General features: G+C 37.5%; 1 protein-coding gene and 2 non-coding genes across 4 annotated transcripts in view; 1 reads left to right on the forward strand and 2 right to left on the reverse strand.

Annotated features, from left to right (window-relative positions):
* AHR (aryl hydrocarbon receptor) overlaps window positions 1-20,243 on the forward strand; it is a 50,762-nt gene that overhangs the window by 20,990 nt on the left and 9,529 nt on the right. For both annotated transcript variants that reach the window (XM_060414533.1, XM_004007775.5), the window contains exons 3-8: window positions 7,994-8,097; window positions 12,868-12,957; window positions 15,688-15,811; window positions 16,738-16,868; window positions 18,706-18,908; window positions 19,622-19,731. In XM_060414533.1, coding sequence (XP_060270516.1) covers window positions 7,994-8,097; window positions 12,868-12,957; window positions 15,688-15,811; window positions 16,738-16,868; window positions 18,706-18,908; window positions 19,622-19,731 — 762 coding nt within the window. The remainder of the gene's footprint in view (window positions 1-7,993; window positions 8,098-12,867; window positions 12,958-15,687; window positions 15,812-16,737; window positions 16,869-18,705; window positions 18,909-19,621; window positions 19,732-20,243) is intronic.
* TRNAW-CCA (transfer RNA tryptophan (anticodon CCA)) lies at window positions 2,982-3,053 on the reverse strand. The gene has a single exon. It is a non-coding gene; the product is annotated as a tRNA-Trp (tRNA).
* On the reverse strand, window positions 18,609-18,672 carry LOC114114641 (small nucleolar RNA SNORD31). The gene has a single exon (XR_003589261.1). It is a non-coding gene; the product is annotated as a small nucleolar RNA SNORD31 (small nucleolar RNA).

The raw sequence follows: 20,243 nt of genomic DNA on the forward strand, positions 1-20,243 counted from the left end.
GCCTATGTTTTTATAGTTGTATAATATCCAGTCTCTCATTTAAGTCTTTAATCCATTTTGAGCTTATTTTTTGTGTATGGTATTAAAGAATGATCTGATTTCATTTTTTTACAGGTAGCTGTCCAGCTTTCCCAGCACCATTTGTTGAAGACACTGTCTTTCCACCATTGTGTAGTCTTGCCCCCTTTGTCATAGATTAATTGACCAGAGGTGCATGGGGTGATCAATCATTTTTAATCTGTTGGTCAAATTCATTTATTTGTTCATAGCTGGAGATTTAAATTTGGGAGTCATCATAGTGTCATTGGAATAGTATTTTAAACCATGAAAATGAAAAAAAATATTCTTGGGGAAAGCCTATAGAATAAGAGGCAGAGAGAGAGGAAAGCACGTGTGTGCGTGTATGTGTAACATGAAATTGTGATACAGTTTCAGCAAACGTCATTATGGTGATGCTTGCTCAAAGATGACCTCATTTGGTGTTTCAAGTTCTTAGAGGGTCAAGGAGAAAATTACACCTGAAAGTACAAACTAAAATGAAATTTAAGTCCACAGAAAAATAATAATACTAGAGGAAGTAATTTCTGGTTCTTGGTTGTCCATAGAAAACATTAAGCCATCCAGGTGCCCACAGTGGAAGGCTGAGAGGGGAAACAGTAAAATTGGACCAACTGGAACCTAAAGTTGTCTGTATTGAATTGTTTTAGCCTTAAATTGGGCTTTCCTGGTAGCTCAGATGGTAAAGAATCTGCTTACAAAGGCTGGGGGGCGGGGGGGAAACCTGGGTTCAGACCCTGGGTCTGGAAGATCCCCAGGAGAAGAGAATGGCTACCCACTCCAGTATTTTTGCTTGGAGAATCCCAGGGACAGAAGAGCCTGGCATGTTGCAGTCCATAGGGTTGCAAAGAGTTGGACATGACCAAGCCATTTTCACTTCATTCAGCCTTAAGTTTGCCTGCATGGTGTGAGAGTGCTTTTATGGTCGGTTTTACAGAACATGCTGTTGTCCACTGGACTGTTGATAGTGTCTAGTCTCTGTATCACAGAGGTAGCTCCCCTCTGCTTGTCCTGGCCCAGTAGAGGGAGATTGTTGTGTAAGGAGAACACCAGCAGGAAGGGGACTTGGAGGTGGTTCAGTTACCTAACCGTGTGGCTTTAGATTAGACCTGTATCCTCACTGTTCCACAGCTTTCATATTCTCAGCATGAACAGTACGAATGCTTGCCTGCCTGATGTTGTAAGTTTGTAGTGGATTTATCCTAAATAGTAAGATCTTTGTGAACCAGATTCTGAAATTAAAATTGTTTACAGTTGACCCTTGCACAACATGAAGATTAGTCAAAAACAGGCATGAAACTTTATAGTCAGCTCTCCACACCCATGGTTCCTCTCTAGCCAAAGCTCTGCATCCGTGGATTCAGCCCGTCATGGATCATGTAGTGCTGTGTTATTTGCTGGGGAAAAAACCCACATATATGTGAACCTGCCCAGATCAAACCCCATGTTGTTCACGGGCCAGCTGGACGTGTAGAATTTCTTGTTACTGCCCTGTGTTTCAGTCGTCAGTTTTGTGGTTCTACTTTCATCTTTATAAAATTGAGATGAGAATTCCTTCCTGAAGACAAATGAACTCTTTAAGCAGATGAATGATAATTTTAGAGGACTTGAGGGAATGAGATCCAGAACATTGTGAGTTACTTCCTCAATCTTGATTTTCTGAGTCACTCGGAGCAGTGGTACCTTCTCTTCAGCATCTCTTGGGAACTTGTTAATGAAGCAGACTGACGGGCCCCATACTAGGCCTGCAGAAGCAGAATTCTAGAGGCTGGGGTCCCACAATGTGTTTTAATAGTCTTCCAGATGATTCTGATGTCTGAGAAAGTTTGAGAATCACTGCTGTGGTTGATTAAATTCTCCTACTTAGAATGCAGTTTTAATTTCACTGTTTACATGGAAAGTCAAATGCAGCTCAGTTCCCACTGAAAAGGTAAACTAATTGCTCTAGTTGGTTTCAATAATTCAGAGGCCTAACATGTAGTTACAGTAGAGTTGCACGTAACTAAAATGTAAAACTGAAAAATTTTGAGTAATATCATTCAAAGTCAGTTTCCACTTGATGGAGAGTATGTTAGATAGTTTCCACTTGATCTAACTTTAAGGACTTTTTCAACTTTAGAATGATGGGTGGTTTTTTTTTTTTTTTAGATTTGCTAAAAAAAGACAGTAACTACCACTTTAGCCTACATTCACTCATTATAAACTAACATTTGGATTTTTAAAAACCAAATTTACTTTTATTCTGCCTTGGTGAGTAGAAACTTCCAGGTAGAAAAAATAATCTGTGACTATCATCAGAAAGCACTGAACTATATACATCTTTGTCTCCTAGAGACTTAGGAAAATATAGTATATATATATTCTCCTAGAATGCAACATGGGTTTTTGTTTTTGTTTAATATAAATTTATTTATTTTAACTGGAGGTTAATTACTTTACAATATTGTATTGATTTTGCCATACATCAACATGAATCTGCCACAGGTATACACGTGTTCCCCATCCTGAACCCCCCTCCCTGCTCCCTCCCCGTACCATCTCTCTGGGTCGTCTCAGTTTTTCTTTTAAACTTCAGTTTCTTCTTTCTCACAAAAGGGCAATACTTCCTTTACCAAAAAGCAAACTTCATGTTACCGAAGCGAAATATCTTATTACCCCAAAGGATCTAGAAGAAACTCCCCTTAGGTACACTTATATATGATTGGAAATTATTTGTAAATACTCATTGATACTCAATTGGGGTATGTAGTATTAAGTAATATAGTATTTTTTATATTCAGTAGTATAGTATAGTATAGTGAAGTCGCTCAGTCGTGTCCGACTCTTTGCAACCCTGTGGACTGTAGCCTGCCAGGCTTCTCCATTCATGGGATTCTCCAGGCAAGAATACTGGAGTGGGTTACTATTTCCTTCTCCAGGGGATCTTCCCAACCCAGGGATCGAACCCGGGTCTCCTGCATTGGAGGCAGACGCTTTAACCTCTGAGCCACCAGGGAAGCCCTTCTATTCAATAAATACTGCTTTATTCAGCCCTTTTTAATTTTTGGTGGTAGTTTTGCTCTCTTACATGCTTATATGAATGTGGGAATAGAACTTAAACTTTTCCTGCCAGAGGTAATAAAGGGGGTGATAAATATTATTGTAAAAGAAATTGAATTTATATCAACAGAGATTAAAAAGACTTATGCTTTTTCCTGGCAAGGCATTTATCATGACATCCTTCTGTTTAAATGCCAACAATAGTAACAAAATACAAAGTATAGTTTACTACATGCCAATATTTGTTCCCTGTGAATTTCTCTCTTAACAATTCAGAGCATGTTTATGAAGAGGAAATATTTGGCTTGTAGGGAGAAATGGAAATCTCAGCTTTGCTATGTAAGGAAAGAAAGTGCCATGTTAAGAAACATGGATACAGTTAAGTGCATGTGGGAATAAGACTTGAATTTGGGGAAAAAGGCTTGAATCAGTTGGTAATAATTAGAATCTTATAATCTGATAATGCTGTGACATATTTACACTCTAAATTCTGTTATCAATTAAATTCTTATACAGCTGTTTCACTGATCTCTCAAAGAGGAAATAGTTGAAATATTGTGGTGGTCTATAACCTTAATATCCCCCTGAATGCTCACAGTCAGAACCTTACAGCAGACTTTGGAAGATGGCTGTTCCTACAGATGAGGGAAGGGTTTTAACAAGGTCTGTGCAGTAGGGCAGAGATTTCCCAGTAGCAGAATTGACTCATGACTTGTTTTCAGATAGTATATTTTGTTTCTGTAAACTACCATGTATTTAATTCCAGGGGTGTGATGATTAAAGTGTCTTCTCCATCTGATTATGCATGTAATTTTTATAACAACTTATAAGTTTGAAATACCTTCAATTTTATGTTTATAGTCATCATAGCAGTCCTGTCAGACACTCATTAATGCTCCCTGGTTAGAGATGAGAAAACACTCAGTTATCCCTGGTGTGTAACTTTTAGTGTCAGCTGCCATCATGGTTTGAGGGTGTATAAACTCAGGGTACAGCCTGTCCTCTCTATACTTGACTGTCAGTTATAGATTCAGGCATTACCCAAGTACTCCGCATGCTATTTTAGCCCTCATAAGAATTTGTCTCCAGAGCTATCACTGTCCTGATTTAAAGATGAGGAAAGGAAAGATAACAGGTGGTTAGCATGGGGGAGAAGTCTGGTAGGTGGTTGGTAATAGCTCATGCTATTGGGGTCTAGCTCCCTGGGTTCTTATCTCGGCTTTACCATTTCAAGGTATAACCTTGGTAAAGTTTCTTAACCTCCTTAAGTCTCAGTTTCCTAATCTACTGAAAGGACAATAAGGCCAGTCTCTTATAACTCTTGTGAAGATTAAGTAAGATGTAATACCTGGAAATGGCTTGGCATAGAGTGTGAGCTCTGAGTATCACACATTATTACTAAGGAAATTATTGAAGGGCACTCAGGTGGTAGGAAGGTCATCTCCCGACATCTGCTTCTTACTCTTCTGTTGCTTTCTAATCAAGGCAAGAAATGTGCATGTGAAAGTGAGTATTATTAATTAATACATCTCCTAGAAGGCAGAGGTGGTAGGTATGAAATCAAGAAATGGAGGACAGATTCGTGGAAGGGCAAAAATTACATAATTTGGGGCAAGTCTATAGGATCTGAGTTTTCTAAAAAGTCATATTAGTATTTTTTTAGGTGAGAATGGGAAGGGAGTGTACCTTCCTGGACTGATCTTTGCACAATATTTACTTAAATTCTTGAGTGATTATTAGCCTTAAAGATGAGAGCAACAGAAGTACTTGTTTGCTTGTCTTTGGAAGAACCCTAGTGATCCTTCTCCAAAATGCACTCGTCACTTTTCCTACTTAAGCAGTAGTTACACCTATTAAGTATTGTCCCTCCAACAGTTAGAACTGTACGTATTGTTGTTTAGAAAGAGTTTATACTTTGTCTCTTTCAAGTTTCTCTAATATTTTAATTAAATTCCATGCTGGTACTTAATATTTTTGGCATTCTTTTCTAGTTCTTTATTTCCATAGCTTCTATGCCCTACTTAAAGGCAGAGTCTGTCTAATGTCTAATTACATTGGCTGATATCTCCCATACAAGACCAGAAACAAGTTACTGAGATGAATGGCCTCTTTCATTTCTTATTCAGCTTCTCAGCCGTCCAGTAATACTAGTGGGAACTGACATAGATTGTTTTGATTGAAAGTTAATTTTAAAAGATTCCTGATTTAATTTAGACATTTAAATTTGACCCTATTCATATCTATTTTTAGGATGACTTTGCTTCTTTCATAATATCAGGGTTTGGATTTTGTTTTCTTAAGAACAAATCTTACCAATATGTGGTGTAACTTTTTTGCCTTTTATTGTATTGTATTATTGGAGTATAATTGCTTTACAGTCTTGTGCTAGTTTCTGTTGTACAACAAAGTGAATCAGCCGTAAGTATAGATACACAGCCTCCCTTTTGAGCTCCCTCCCACCTCACCCCCATCCCACCCCTCTCGGTCATCCCAGAGCCACTGATGAGCTCCACGTGCTGTACGGCAGCTTCCAGAAGCTAGCTATTTTACACATGGTGGTATATATATTGGGCTTCTCTGGCAGCTCAGACCGTAAAGAATCTGTCTGCAGTGTGGGAAACCTGGGTTCGATTCCTGGGTCAGGAAGATCCCCTGGAGAAGGGAATGGCAACCCACTCCGGTATTCTTGCCTGTCAGTGCTCCTCTCCTTCACGCTGGAGCTTTTGGAAAAGTAGGAGAGTGTAGTTAACCCTGACATTGTGAGGCTTTAATGGACTCCAGCAAGTGCAGCCGCTAGAAAGCAAACAAGAGAACTTACAGGATATAAAGGGGAGAAACAGGATATAAAGGGGAGAAGAACCTTTCCGTCCTCTACCTTTCAGTGAGAAGATATTGAACCTTTTCCTTTGGTCTTGGTGAACTATCAGATCAGTTAGTTTACCTCAAACTGTTTTTTGGCCTAAGGAAATCTGTTCTGTGGCCTTTTTGGAATTGTTATATTCAGAGGCCAGTGTTTTGGCCTCTTCTTTCAGAGACATGTTTTAAAAGTTGCAAAGGCCAGAACTTGGCATAAGGTTGAAATGTGACACATGCATTGGTGATTTACCAGAAAATAGACTTCAAACATGAAAATGTTTTATATGGAACGCTTTTCTCAAACTGAGAGGAAATTTGGTTATTAATAAATCTCTGGTTTATCACTGAGCCCAATTATACTTAGCACATAAAAATTTGATGAAGTAAGAGATCTTAAAAAGATTGTCAAGGTTTGTTTTGCTTAATGGCTTCTCTTATTCAAATATCACAGGTTACAAAAAGATCAGTAAAATAGAAAGGTATTATAACAGTGTCTAAAAGTCCATACTTTAGAAAAGGGAAATCCATAAGCTCTGGGAAGTACTGCTAATAAGTAAAGCTACCATTTACTGAAGTAATACTGAGTTCCTCTGTGCTGGAAATTTCACATATATTTGAATTATTTTTTACAACAGCTCCTGCAGGGTAATTTTTTGTTTTCTCAATTACCATTTTACATACCAGGAGACAGGCTCAAAACGCTCCCACATTTAGGAAATAGCAGAGCTGAGATTTGAACTCAGTTCTCTGTGATACCAATGCGCACATGTTTTAACTGAGAGAATATTTGAGAGTGCTCAGGAAAACACTGAATAAGTAAATGGTGGCTGTTATTATTTTTGTTCAGCTGTGCTGTCTCCCAGACTAAATGCGTACACACACATACACACACAGGAGAGAGATGGGAAGGTGGTGATACATGCTGCTTGAGAGCATGGTATCTCCTACTGGAAGCATCTCACCATCCCATCCGCCTCTCCTTCACATAAGCAGTCCACAAGCAGTTAGCTAGTACTCTTGCCTGAAAATCCCATGGACGGAAGTGCCTGGTAGGCTACAGTCCATGGGATTGCAAAGAGTCAGACACGACTGAGTGATACCACTTCACTTAATGAAAGAGAAGCCATGTTACAAGGTGTAATACCTAGGAACAGACATAAAAATACATGTGCGAGTCTCTTTTTGTGGACAACTTTACAGCATTCTACTGGGACAAAGAATAGAGACTTGAACAAATGAAGAAACATACATGTTCTTGGACAGACTGATTCAACATCTTAAAGATGTTAATTCTCCATGAGTTGACTTATAAGTTTCATATGAAGTTAATAACAATACTAAAAGGTTTTTTGACCCTAAAACTAGAGGACCCTAACTTTAATGGACATATATCTCTTTATTAAGGGGTTTGATCGATTCTTTCTCTTACCGCCCCTAGTTCACAGAAGTTAGATGATTATATAGAGAGATTAATCTTTTTTTTATAGATTATGTTGTGAGGAACTATATTATTCTAAATAGATAAGAACCAGAGGAGTGTTATAGCAATGCCATACAGTTCTTTGAATAATAATAATGTGTGCTCAGTTGTGTCCGACTCTTTGTGACCCCAGGGACTATAGCCCACCAGGCTCCTCTGTCCATGGGCTTTGCCAAGAATACTGGAGTGGGTTGCCATTTCCTTTTCCAGGGCATCTTCCCCACCCAGGGGTCAAACCTGGGTCTTCTGCATTGGCAGGAAGGGTTCTTTACCAGTCGTGCCACCTGGGAAACAGTTTACTTGAAACTTCTTAAGTAATATGCCAAAAATCGTATACTGAACTCATCAAAAATTGTCTTTAAGAATCTGTCAGCTGGCATTAGAAACCACCCGTTGGCAAAGGACTGTTTACTTAGTCATTGCAGTACCAGTAGATACCAATTTTTCAAATTCTTTTTTCGGTGTACATAGGTTTTTTTTTTTTTTTTCTTAGAGCTCTTTGAAATCACTTATTTTAAAAACTAACTACTGTATCCTTGTTTTCCCCTCTTTTTTCCCTAGTTGCATTAAAGTCCTCCCCAGCTGACAGAAATGGAGTCCAGGACAACTGTAGAAGCAAATTCAGAGAAGGCCTGAACTTGCAGGAAGGGGAATTCTTACTACAGGTAAATTGTAGTAGATAGAGTTCTTTTTCATTAGAACCATTATAAATGGAAAATTAGTTAACAGCCTCTTAACTGTCCCTCGTTTCTTTAGGACTCAGTGATTCATAGCAATTTCATCTGAACTACAGTAGTTGGTATAATGCTAGTACATGAATAAATGGAATTTTATGAAGTATTAGAAGTCTAGTTATCACTTTCCCTGTTGCATTTCCTTAAATAGCAAGAAATTCTAGATCATTTTAAAGGTTCCCATTAAGACATTGGTTTTAGGTATATGTTTTTAGGAATATAGTTCCATTAAAATAATTTTATGTAATAGTTTGAAATTGTTCTTAACCTGAACAATGTGTTCTTGTAACTATATTTTCTTTTAGCGGCTGTGTATGACTTACCAACGTGCTATAGATGTTTTTAAGCCTCTATCAGCCCTATTGTCATGCATTAGAACTCTGAGAGTTTCTGGTAGATTTGTCTGTGAAAGTATTTGAAATCTTTTCCTATTTTTCTTTCTCTTGGAGCCGATAAAATGCTTGATTCTCAGTTAAACTCTCAGATATTTATTCTGTTAAAGAATGAAGAGGTATGCCATGAAGTATGCACATATGCATTGCTGAGTCCCTTTGCTGTACACTTGAAACTAACTCAGTACTGCAAAGTAACTCTACTTCAATTCAAAGATATTAAAGAGAAGAAACTCAAAATTTAAAGGATGTGTGCTGTAATCTGTACTATTATTACAGGTTTTTAATTCTACAGAACTTTTAATTCTGCATAACGATTTTTAATTCTACCCAGTGAACTGAGATGTGAACTTAATTTGCAACTGGGATAAAAAGTAGCTGTAAGTTTCAGTGACTCCATTCATTCAGTAAATGCTTAAGTGTAACCTGACAATTTATAACACTTAATTTATAAAATTGTCTGTAACAAATTATAATTTTATAATTGTGTTCAAATCCCTGATAGGGAAAATTAACTTTTGCTTCCATTATGTTAGAAAAAAGTTAAATAACCATGAGTCATCCTCCTGCCTCTGGCTGAGGATTTCTATGTATTGATATATTAGCTGAAACACAAAGACCCCTTAGGTCACAGGAAAGCATTCTAATAATTGCTGCTTAATGTGATTAAACATAGCGGGCTTCCCAGGTCATACAATGGTAGAGAATCTGCTTGCCATTGCAGGAGACACAAGAGACGCCAGTTTGATCCCTGAGTTGGGATGATCCTCTAGAGAAGGAAATGGCAACCCACTCCAGTATTCCTGCCTCGGAAATCTCATAGACAGAGGAGCCTGGCAGGCTACAGTCCATGGGGGTCACAAAGAGTTGGACATGACTGAGCGTGTGTGTGCACGCACACACCACACGCACAGACACACACACACACAATGTGATTAAATACATCTCGGTTTATGTAGTAACGTAATAAGGAAGTTCTTTATCTCAGGTGAAAACAGACAAATGTGGCATGCTTCATACTTCTTATCTTAAACTGGCTTAAATTATAGGCCAGTGATTTTTATTTTCTCTCTAAAACATTTAGACAGATTGTCAACATATCCTATGTCAAGGGCCCAGAATAAAAATATACTGCTGCAAGCTGGTGTTCACTTTTTAATTGTTCTAAAAATTGGAAGCATTTAAATATTTAAAATGAATAGTCCGTCATTAATTCTGTTTTATGCCATTTGTAGATTATTCTCCAGCAGGAGGCATCACATACTATACAATTTGCTTAGGACGTGCTAAGTCACTTCAGCCATGTCTGACTCTTTCCAACCCAATGGACTGTAGCCCACCCAGGCTCCTCTGTCCATGGGATTTTCCAGGCAAGAATACTGGAGTGTGTTGCCATTTCTTCCTCCAGGGGATCTTCCCAGGGTTGGAATCCCTGTCTCTTAGGTCTCCTGCGTTGGCAGGTGGGTTCTTTAGCACTACCACAATCTGGGAAACCCTTCCTTAGGACAGTACCTATTCTCCCATATGAAGTAGATGACCAAAAGCATAGTAGACATGTGAAGATGGGATATTTCATTATGTACAGTTACCATAATGTGTGGTTGTCAACTAGTTACCAAAGAAGATATGTCCAGAGGTACAGCACACTATTTGGCTTATAACTTTGGTGAGTCTTTGCCTTTGGTTTTAACAAAGGAGGCACATGAAGAAAATGTTTTTAAATATTTAACAAAAGTTTAAAATATTTATTTTCTTTATTAAATTTATTACTGTCTTATAAAAGGAATGAAAATAAAACAATAAGTAACTTTTGTATCTTTTCATTATGCATATACGTTCTGTCTGGTGACACCTAATATTGTGCTTATTAAAATCTACAGCTTCATTTTTGAAATAACAGTTCAAATTATAAATAACTGTTAATTGCAGTTCATTTCTCTTATTAAATAGTAAGTGTAGCTCAACATGATTTTCAGATAGTTGTGACTGAGACTAATAATAATAATTTTGTTAGTATGTAATTACCAAATTTATTCCTTCTTTTAACTTGCTGAGATAGTAATTCAGTATAACTTCATTCCACATGGTATTTCAGATCATTTTTTATATATATATATATATATATATATATATATATATAAAACTGATATGTACATGTATATTTTTTAGAGGCTTTTTGGTTTATTTCTGACAGTTAACATTTGTCTAAAAGTTACTGGCATACCCTAAATTATCTTCGTGTCTTCTGGAATACACTAATGAGCTTCTTGGAAAGTACTAAATTTCTTTCACTCTTCAGAAAACATGATATTCTCCAAAATAATATGCATATGATCGATGGGTACTGTTGTCTGGAAGGAAGATATTTTCAAAACAGACAAAAAAAAGCAGTAATGGACATAACCGTACTACAACCAAGTGAAATTTAAGAATGCTCAATTTGGAGGGTGTTAATCATTAGACATTTTAGTTCTTGGTGGGTGCCATTGCCATTATTCATCCTGGGGAAACTGCCAGGTCTGATAAGGCGTAATATGTGAAGTCAGGGATCTCAGATCCCAGTTGTGATTGTGTGAGTTACAGCCATACAACAGTTGGTGATTAGTAATGCTTAAAGGTAGCAGATCACGGTACGACGCACAATGCTACGTGGGCAGACTTTAGAGCCAACCTCTCCCTTGTGGTTCAGCTTGTTCCTAGCTCTCGGCTCTTCACTTCCGTGTCCTCGATTTACAGACTGGACTGTGACACCTACTTCTGTGGATTGCTGAGGGAATTAAGTTACTTGAATCCATAAGAAACCATTGAGAAAAGTGATTGTTACAGAGTAGGTGCTGTCTGTTGTCTGTATAGTCAGGCTCTCAGAAGTATAATATAGACTAGGGATCCTGAAGCTGCAAGGGATTGGAGTGAAAAGGAAGACAGTCACTGTGTTTCTTTCACCCCGTCTGACAGTGAGGGTATTTACTAGTGTGTGGGCATCATAAGCACAGGGGCGACGGCTTGTTCGTTGGTGAATCTCATTACTGAGCATGCGTCCTGTCTGGTGTGTAACATTTTATTAAGTGCTGAGCAGACTACTTGCTATCATTTGTGTGTCCCTGTAGTTCACAAAGCATGATCTGGTAATACTTGATCTGCTCATTTCCACAGCGTGCCAGCTCTATACCAGGTACTGCGTTAGGTGAGACACAGTCATCCTATCCACCCGATAAAGAGCCTGTTTTTCAGTCAGGGACACTAAAGCTTGAACTGGTAAATAACAAAACCACACTGTTGGTAAGAGACAGAAGAATCTAGTCCAAATTCTGACTCCAAACTATGTGGTTCTTAAACTAAACCATTCCATGTCTCGCTTTACAGAGAAAAGAGTGTCTCAGGAGGGTTTAACAATCAGAGCACATAGCATGAAGAAAAACAAGTACTGAGTTGAACTCAAGCAGGCAGTAATGAGGGCTTGAGATTTAGAAGATGTGATCACAATGAATTCTTAGGGTGATCTAAATACTTTTATTACCATATAGAGATATTAACATAGGATTCAAACAACCACTGAAAGAATAGGAAAAGAGAGCATAACTTCTAAACTAAAATAAAGAAAAAGGGATAATAAAAAATAATTGTCCCAACGGAGGCAAAGTGGAAAAAGTAGTGTAGTATATAGGTTAACAGATAGAAATAACATCTATAAAATATGATAGCTTTAAACGTAAATATTATTAGTAATTATATTAAATAGAACTTAATTTGCTATATACTTGTCTTACATGTATATATTAGTTCTAATGTATAGTCCATTTGTATTCCTTTTCTAAAATAAAAATGTTTTCAGTGTTTTATAATACTATCAATTTCAAACTGCATTAGTGCTTAAACTACCTTTACACAGAGATTTTCTGCTATCAAATTTCTTTTAAGGCTCTAATCAACATCTTTACATGCTATCTTCCTTTAAAAGCAGTGTGACAGAGTGCAGTAAATGATATGTATACAGTTATGTTTAGAAAACATGTCCAGTATATTAAAAACAAAATCTATAGCGCATGGGGAAGAAGAAATCAATATTCTATTCAAGTTATTGTGATTGAGTATTCAGTGAGCTCTAAGATTTTCTTTGGCCAAATCAAAAGAATGGATTCTTTTCACCACTAGGGGTGTGGTGTGTCTGCATTTCTGGGGTGTAATCATTTTAACGATTTAAGAGATTTTTCATCAGTAAAAGTAATAACCTTAATTGAAGTCAATACTTAACGGATGATAATACTGTTAGTTAGTCACATTACTAATCTTCTAACTTTTCTCGTTGCAGGCACTAAATGGCTTTGTACTGGTTGTCACTACAGATGCTTTGGTTTTCTATGCTTCTTCTACCATACAAGATTACCTGGGGTTTCAGCAGGTAAATATAGTTTCCTTAGGTCATTAAAAAATTCTTTTTTGAACATTAACTTACTACTTTTTATTTATCGTATACTTTACGGACACAAGTGACAATTTTTAGATTAAAATGTAATTGAAATGCATATGTTATAGAATAAAAAAGTATATGTTTGCAGCTAATATATTTTTATGCTTTTAATATTTTACTGCATTATAATTTCCTTAAAGGTACATGTGATTCATGGGTTTTGTGTTTCCTCTTTCATTTATAAGGAATTCTTATGTATAAGAAAGAGCAGATGGGGTTTGGATGGGGGCAGACAGGAGAATATTTGCCATCAAATTAGTTATGGAAATTGGAGGGCAAGTGGTAACTATGAAATGAATGAGGTGATACGTAAAGGTACAAGCAAACTACTGTGGCTTATCCCTTTAATTCCTACTTGTGTGGATTATAAAAGTTTTCCTGAAGGAAATGGTATTTAATCTGAAGAGATTGTGGGCTCCAGATGAGTGGACAGTTGTGGAGGGAATGCAGAGAAGAGCTACCCATACTCTAGGTAGTAGGCTGGAAGGCCTTGAAGGAGGTAAGTGTGTCTGGTTTAATGTTACTAAGTATATGGTGAATATGGATTCATAAGGTGTTCTGTGTATTTGAGGGGCGAAAACATCCAATATGATTTGGGAACAGTTTGTAAGTACCCTTGAATGCTCGCTACTGTTACATATCAGTAGTTCTTAATTTCTAATGTTCTTAAGAATCACTGAAAAAACGTCATTAAATTGATGAGTGTCAGTCCCATATAATCTAATTCAGTATGTCATAGTGGAGCCCATGTATTTTATTTCTAACAGGCTCAACAGGTGATGCCAAGACTGATGTCGAATAACACTGTCTTCACTGTTATATGGCCTGAAGTTTAAATTATGTCATACACACTATAGAAGCCACTAAATACTTTTGTTGAAGGGAATGCATGTGCTCCAATCTATATTTCATAAGATAACTCTGGCAGTTGTGTAATGAATGGCACAGAGATGACTTCATGTTAGAAGAAAAGGTTCATAGGAAGGTTCAAGTCCGGATAGCTAAAGAGGTGGAATCTGGCTCCTGACACCAGACCTAAGTATTTTTGAATTTTAAAGGAAATGTATTAATGTCCATGGAAAAACCTGTTAGAAACTTCATTACATAACTAGCTTAATTATTATTTGATTGATTCATAACAGTTAAGAAATAAAAAAGCTTAGCTATTTCCCAATCTGTTTTTTTTTTCTTCATATCTATACCTAACCTGGATATTCTTTAAGAAAACATTTATATCTGACATTGATGGTGGTTTATGGCACCATTTCTAAAACTGCAGGTCATGACTCATGAGTGGTTGATGAAATTGATACAGAGGATCACCAGTCATTCTTTTTAGCTGCTTCAAATAAAATAGGAAACACAATATTGTCACACATAAAAGCTCTCTGTGGAACTTTTTTCCATGTCTATATGCGCACAAACAAACACACACAAGGGATGGAAAATATTTCTTGCTGTGAGTTGCAATAAAAAAGTTAGAACACTAATGGTGGAAAGGCTAAGGTCTCAGCACTGTAGTAAATGCTGAGAAGCAAGAGGTGGAGGAAAGACTCTGACCTTTGTAAAGGCAATATCCCTTAATCTTAGGGAATCTACTAGAAGTCAAAATTTCATGTCAGGAAAATTGTTAGAGAGCAGGGAAGGAAATATGTAATACTTCAAGCTGAGGGAAGTCAAATTTAACTGAATGTTCAGACAAGTTTTGTCAAAGGAAGATTTTTTTTAAAAATTTAATTGGTGGAAAATTGTCCTACAATGTTGTGTGGTTTCTGCTGTACAACAATGCAAATCCGTCATAATTTTATATATATGTACCCCCTTCCTCGTAAGCCTCCCTCCCCTCTCCCCAGCCCTCTAGGTCATCACAGAGCGCCAGGCTGGGCTCCCTGTGGTGTGTAGCAACTCCCCACTGCCGGTTCTGCACATGATAGCATGTATGTATCAGTGCTCTTCTCTCAGTTCGTCCCTTCTGCACCTTCCCCTGCTGTGTCCGCAAGTTCATTCTCTACTAGGTTCATCAGTACTGTTTTTCTAGATTCCATATATATGTGTTAATATATGATACTTGTGTTTCTCTTTCTGACTTACTTCACTCTGTATAAGAGGCTCTATTTTAAAAGATCAATAAATAAAAATCAGCAGAACCTCACGTGTTGCAGTTAAGGAACAGGAACGTGACTTATTTGACTAAAAAGTGGTTCACATAGGGAAGCGATGACAAATAACCTTTGATTTGTCAGCTGTAGTGCTTGTGTCGTTCTAGCTTTTCTTGTTTTTAATTCCAGGAGAGCGTTGCAATTGTTTGATTTGCATACATCACCACTAAAAAGCACCCTGTAATCGAGCAACTAGGTTTTGAAATTAATAAACCACATTTTTAAAAATCAGTGTATGCGTGCTCCGTCACTCAGTCACATCCGACCCTGCAACCCTATGGACTGTAGCCTGCTAGGCTCCTCTGTCCTTGGGATTCTCCAGGCAAGAATAGTGGGGTGGGTTGCCATTTCCTCCTCCAGAGGATCTTCGCAGTCTGGGGATTGAACCCACATCTCCTGTGTCGCCTGCATTGGTAGGCAGATTATTTACCACTGAGGCACCACGGACGTTCATTTAAAAATCAGCACTACTTGTTAATTTCTTTGTTTCTTTTTTCTTTAGTCTGATGTCATCCATCAGAGTGTGTATGAACTGATCCATACCGAAGACCGAGCTGAATTTCAGCGCCAGCTGCACTGGGCATTAAATCCCCAACAGTGTCCAGACTCCGGACAAAGAATTGATGGTAAGAATGTTTACCAAAAGGTAGTGTTGGGAATTGAATTCTCTGAAAGGAGGCAGAGAATCTTTAGGGGCATGGAACTCCACAGTGAAGATGAGGAAGAAGGGGAAAGACATGAATCTCTAGCCGTGGGCCAGAACCAGGTCACAAGAAGCCTGATGACCTAAGGAGGACCTCGAGAGATGACAGCCATTGATGAATTCCAAGTGATAAAGTATAGCCATATACTCAGTAATATAGTGTATAAAAATAATTCTTACATTATTGTGAAAGAGGGGATGGAATGTACAAGGTTAATTCTGGAGTGTGTATAGATTGTTCTGGGTTTAAAATGCACCAAATATAAAAGCAAACTGGCAGATGGAGGAATTAAAAAATACTTTTTTCAACAAAAGCAGTGTCTTCATACATATGTAAAAATGTTAAAAAGGAGAAAAAAGGTGTTAGAAAATATAGAAATTGTTGACAGTGATAGCTCAGTAGAAATAAAAGCAGCTGAATAGGTAAAGTTCTATGTAGTAAAAGTATTATTCAATAAGTTTTAATTTCTTTTCACTAGCTTCTCTTCTGAAAGTGATTTTTTTTAATAATCAGAATATAGCTTTGGTTTAGAAATGAACACAGATTTCAGCTATTCAGACACTTGTGCTGTGCTGTGCTAAGTTGCTCAGTTGTTTCTGACTCTTTGTGACCTCGTGGACTGTAGCCTGCCTGGCTCTTCGGTCCATGGGATTCTCCAGGCAAGAATACTGAAGTGGGTTGCCAGGCCCTCCCTCAGGGAATCTTCCCAACCCAGGGACCGAACACATGTCTTTTATGTCTCTTGCCCTGGCAGGTGGGTTCTTTAGCACTAGGACTACCTGAGAAGCCCAAATACTTAATTTTTAGCAAAACAGAAAGTAACTTTGCGTTGCTATTTATTTCTATAGAAGCTAATGGACTCTCCCAGCCAGCCATGTATTATGACCCAGACCAGATTCCTCCAGAGAACTCTTCGTTTATGGAGAGGTGCTTCATCTGCCGACTCAGGTGTCTGCTAGATAATTCATCTGGTTTTCTGGTAAGGTGTAGCATCTTATACTGGCATTTATTATGAAGTTGTAGAAAATTAAAAAGAAAAGAGAAACAAATCTGAATGTATTTGAGTTTGGGTTATAAAAATCTACTTAATTAAATAGTTTTATAAAGGAAAGTAACTTTTTAAAAGTCTTTTTAGATTTTTGAAAATATCTTCCGTAACTCAGAGCCTCTATCCTTTAGGATGCAGTATAACAAAGACTGAATGGAATAACATTGACCATTGCATTTTGCCCTTCTTTTGGACTTTGTAGGTATAAGATAATTATGTGGCGCTTTTTTGGTGGCACACTGCTTATTATCTTCTTTGGGTTTAATGCCTGCTAGATGGTAAAATTATCACGGCATTTTCCATATGGCTAGAATAACTGCCATGTAGAAAAACGGTTGCATATTCATCACTGCAGGGTCCTCATCTGGTATGAGACACTCTTGTGTAGTGTGAACTCTCATGCGTTGGAGTGAATTCCATCACAACACCCTGTGTGAATTCCCAGGATGACCTGCAAAGGGAGGACGCTAGGAGGGGAGGTAGATGGTCCAGGCTCTCACTTGTATCCTTAAGACAGTGCACTCCACCACAGATCCGTTCACAACATGATTTTTGTTGGGGTGTTTATGTCTGAATTTTGCTTACCCAGAATTAGAATTGTGCTTTGAGATCGTTTTCCTTGTGCTGATGATCAATTAGTATGTATTTCTAGATGAAATTTCTTTGTGTAATTGGGCCTTTTCTCCCTTGTACTGGTGTCACATGGACGTCAGAGTCATCCCTTGGCCTGGTCAGTACTGTTTTAAGCAACCAAATTGATCGTGGTCATGATTGTCTGTTTCCTCTGTCTTCTAAAATTATTCTTTATCCTAATAGAGGTCTGCATTCTTTATATGGTTTTAGGATTCATTTTAGTGTTTTTGAACAGTTGTGTTTTCTCTCTACAGAAAAGATTTCCTTGAGTTTTGAAATATACTCTGAGCTATGGAATCGAGCCCATGAATATTTGAAAATTAATGTGTACTTGCTGACTTTATCACAATTCGTTTGTTCAGGAAATAGATTTTGAGCATGCACTGTGCACGGACCCATGCTAGACATAGATGCTAGGGCAGCTGCAAGCTCAGAAAACTATGTAGGTCTTCCTATTGTGACCTGTTAAAACAAGGAGTGGGTCTCTTAGCAGTCCCTTGAGGACAGTCTCATACTATCTTTTAGGATGTTTTTAATGGGCTTCCTGGGAAGAAGGGAACAACAATAGCATTTGATAGCCTCATGAACTTTTGTGGAATTATCAAAACACTGAAAATGGCCTTGATTGAGCCCTTTAAAAAGGAACCATTTTATTTATTTTTCAAAAGTTTAAAAAAACAAAACTTTTATTTAAAAAGGCTTAAAATGAAGTGATTGTATGCTAATTTAACAGGTAAGTTGTATAAGGAAATTCTACTTTTTATATTCTCCAAGAGCTGGATTCCATTCTGTGTGCTTTGCTCTTTCTTCAGACCTCTTAACTTCAGACTGGAGTTGAGCAGAAATGTGGCTTACTGCTTTCCTCTGGAAAAGATTGACTGGAAACTAAGTCTCTCACCCATCCCCAGAGGACAGACATATGCTATGAAGATCTAACAGACATTTTGTAGAAGCAACCAGCCAGTCCCAAAAGCTTCCTATTGGCTATAATGCCTACTCAGCTTCCCACTATTGTCACTTTTCACCCCGGGGCAAACTCACAGCCCAGAAAATATCTTTCTGTCATAGTGATCAGACTGGGGTGGTATGGAACCTTTATACAGCATTCATCTTAATGAACTTTTTGTTTCTTAAGGCAATGAATTTCCAAGGGAGATTGAAATATCTTCATGGACAGAACAAGAAAGGGAAAGATGGATCGATGCTTCCACCTCAGTTGGCTTTGTTTGCAATAGCTACTCCACTGCAGCCACCATCCATACTTGAAATTCGAACCAAAAATTTCATCTTTAGAACCAAACACAAACTCGACTTCACACCTACTGGTTGTGATGCCAAGTAAGTGAAACTTTTTCAGGTTTATTTTACCAAATGTGTATTTTATAAATGTGTCTGTCTTATATATTTTTTTTCCATCTGGTATAGTTTATAACTTTGTTTATTATCATAGTAGCTAGTATTAGTTCATAGTTTGTAGCATAGCCCTTTAAAATAATTTCATCACATTCACAGATCATTTATTTTATATCTTACAGTATTGCCACAATTTCTGTATTACAGATAATGTGTTTATATTAATAAGATTCAGTATCCATTTATTGCTGGCTTGTTTTACATTGTACGAAGTTTGACTTTTTGCCCTGGAAGTTCAGTAACCAAAGTATGTTACTGCTTTTCTCCTTCCTAGTATGGGAATGCATACAGGTTTGAGAAACCCTGCCCCTCCAAATGAAGTAAAAGTATTCTAAAATATAATTAAAGATTTTGTATTTCATCTATATGAAATATATGAAATACAATAGACTGTATTTCAGTCTACTCTGTTAGACTCATCTTTAGTGATTATTCTCCTGAATGAAGACCATGAAAGTTATCTAAAACTGAAATTTGCAGACATATACAAAAGAGAGCAATTATAGAAATGTGTTCGTTTCTACCTGCTAGTGTGAAATTCTGAGTGTCAACATAGTGCAGAAAATAACTAAATAATTTATGTAGGTGACTTCATTTGTGTTAAATTTCAATTTTGTGGTTATTTTCCCTTTAAACAGAGGAAAACTTGTTTTAGGCTACACTGAAGCGGAGCTGTGCTTGAGAGGATCAGGATACCAGTTTATTCATGCTGCTGACATGCTCTACTGTGCTGAGTACCACATCCGGAGTAAGTTGCAGTTTCTTATGAACTTGATTGAGAAAATACCTTTTACTCGAGGATATGTTTCAGATTATTACTGATGTAAAAGTGTTTAAGGAAACTATCTGGATTAGCTTCTACTCAGTATCACACAACTGTGAGTAACTGGAGTTACACTTTTAATTCATTAGCTGCCACACAGGAATGGAGTAGCTTAATTACTCTGAAAATGGCCATTTTGTCTCATCAATTTATTTCATAACTTTGTTAACATAGTGAAAATGTTAGTTGCTCAGTTGTGTCTGCCTCTTTGCAACCCCACAGACTGCAGCCCACCAGGCTCCTCTTCATGGAATTCCCCAGGCAAGAATACTGGAGTGGGTTGCCATTCTCTTCTCCAGGGGGTCTTCCCGACCCAGAGATTGAACCTGCATCTCTTGCGTTGCAGGCCGATTCTTTACCATCTGAGCCACCATGGAAGCCCAGATTATACTTTAAAATTGTAGAGTAAAATATCAGACTGTAGGACATGTTCCCTT

Source organism: Ovis aries, chromosome 4 (genome assembly GCF_016772045.2).
Source record: "Ovis aries strain OAR_USU_Benz2616 breed Rambouillet chromosome 4, ARS-UI_Ramb_v3.0, whole genome shotgun sequence".
Lineage (NCBI taxonomy): Eukaryota > Metazoa > Chordata > Mammalia > Artiodactyla > Bovidae > Ovis > Ovis aries.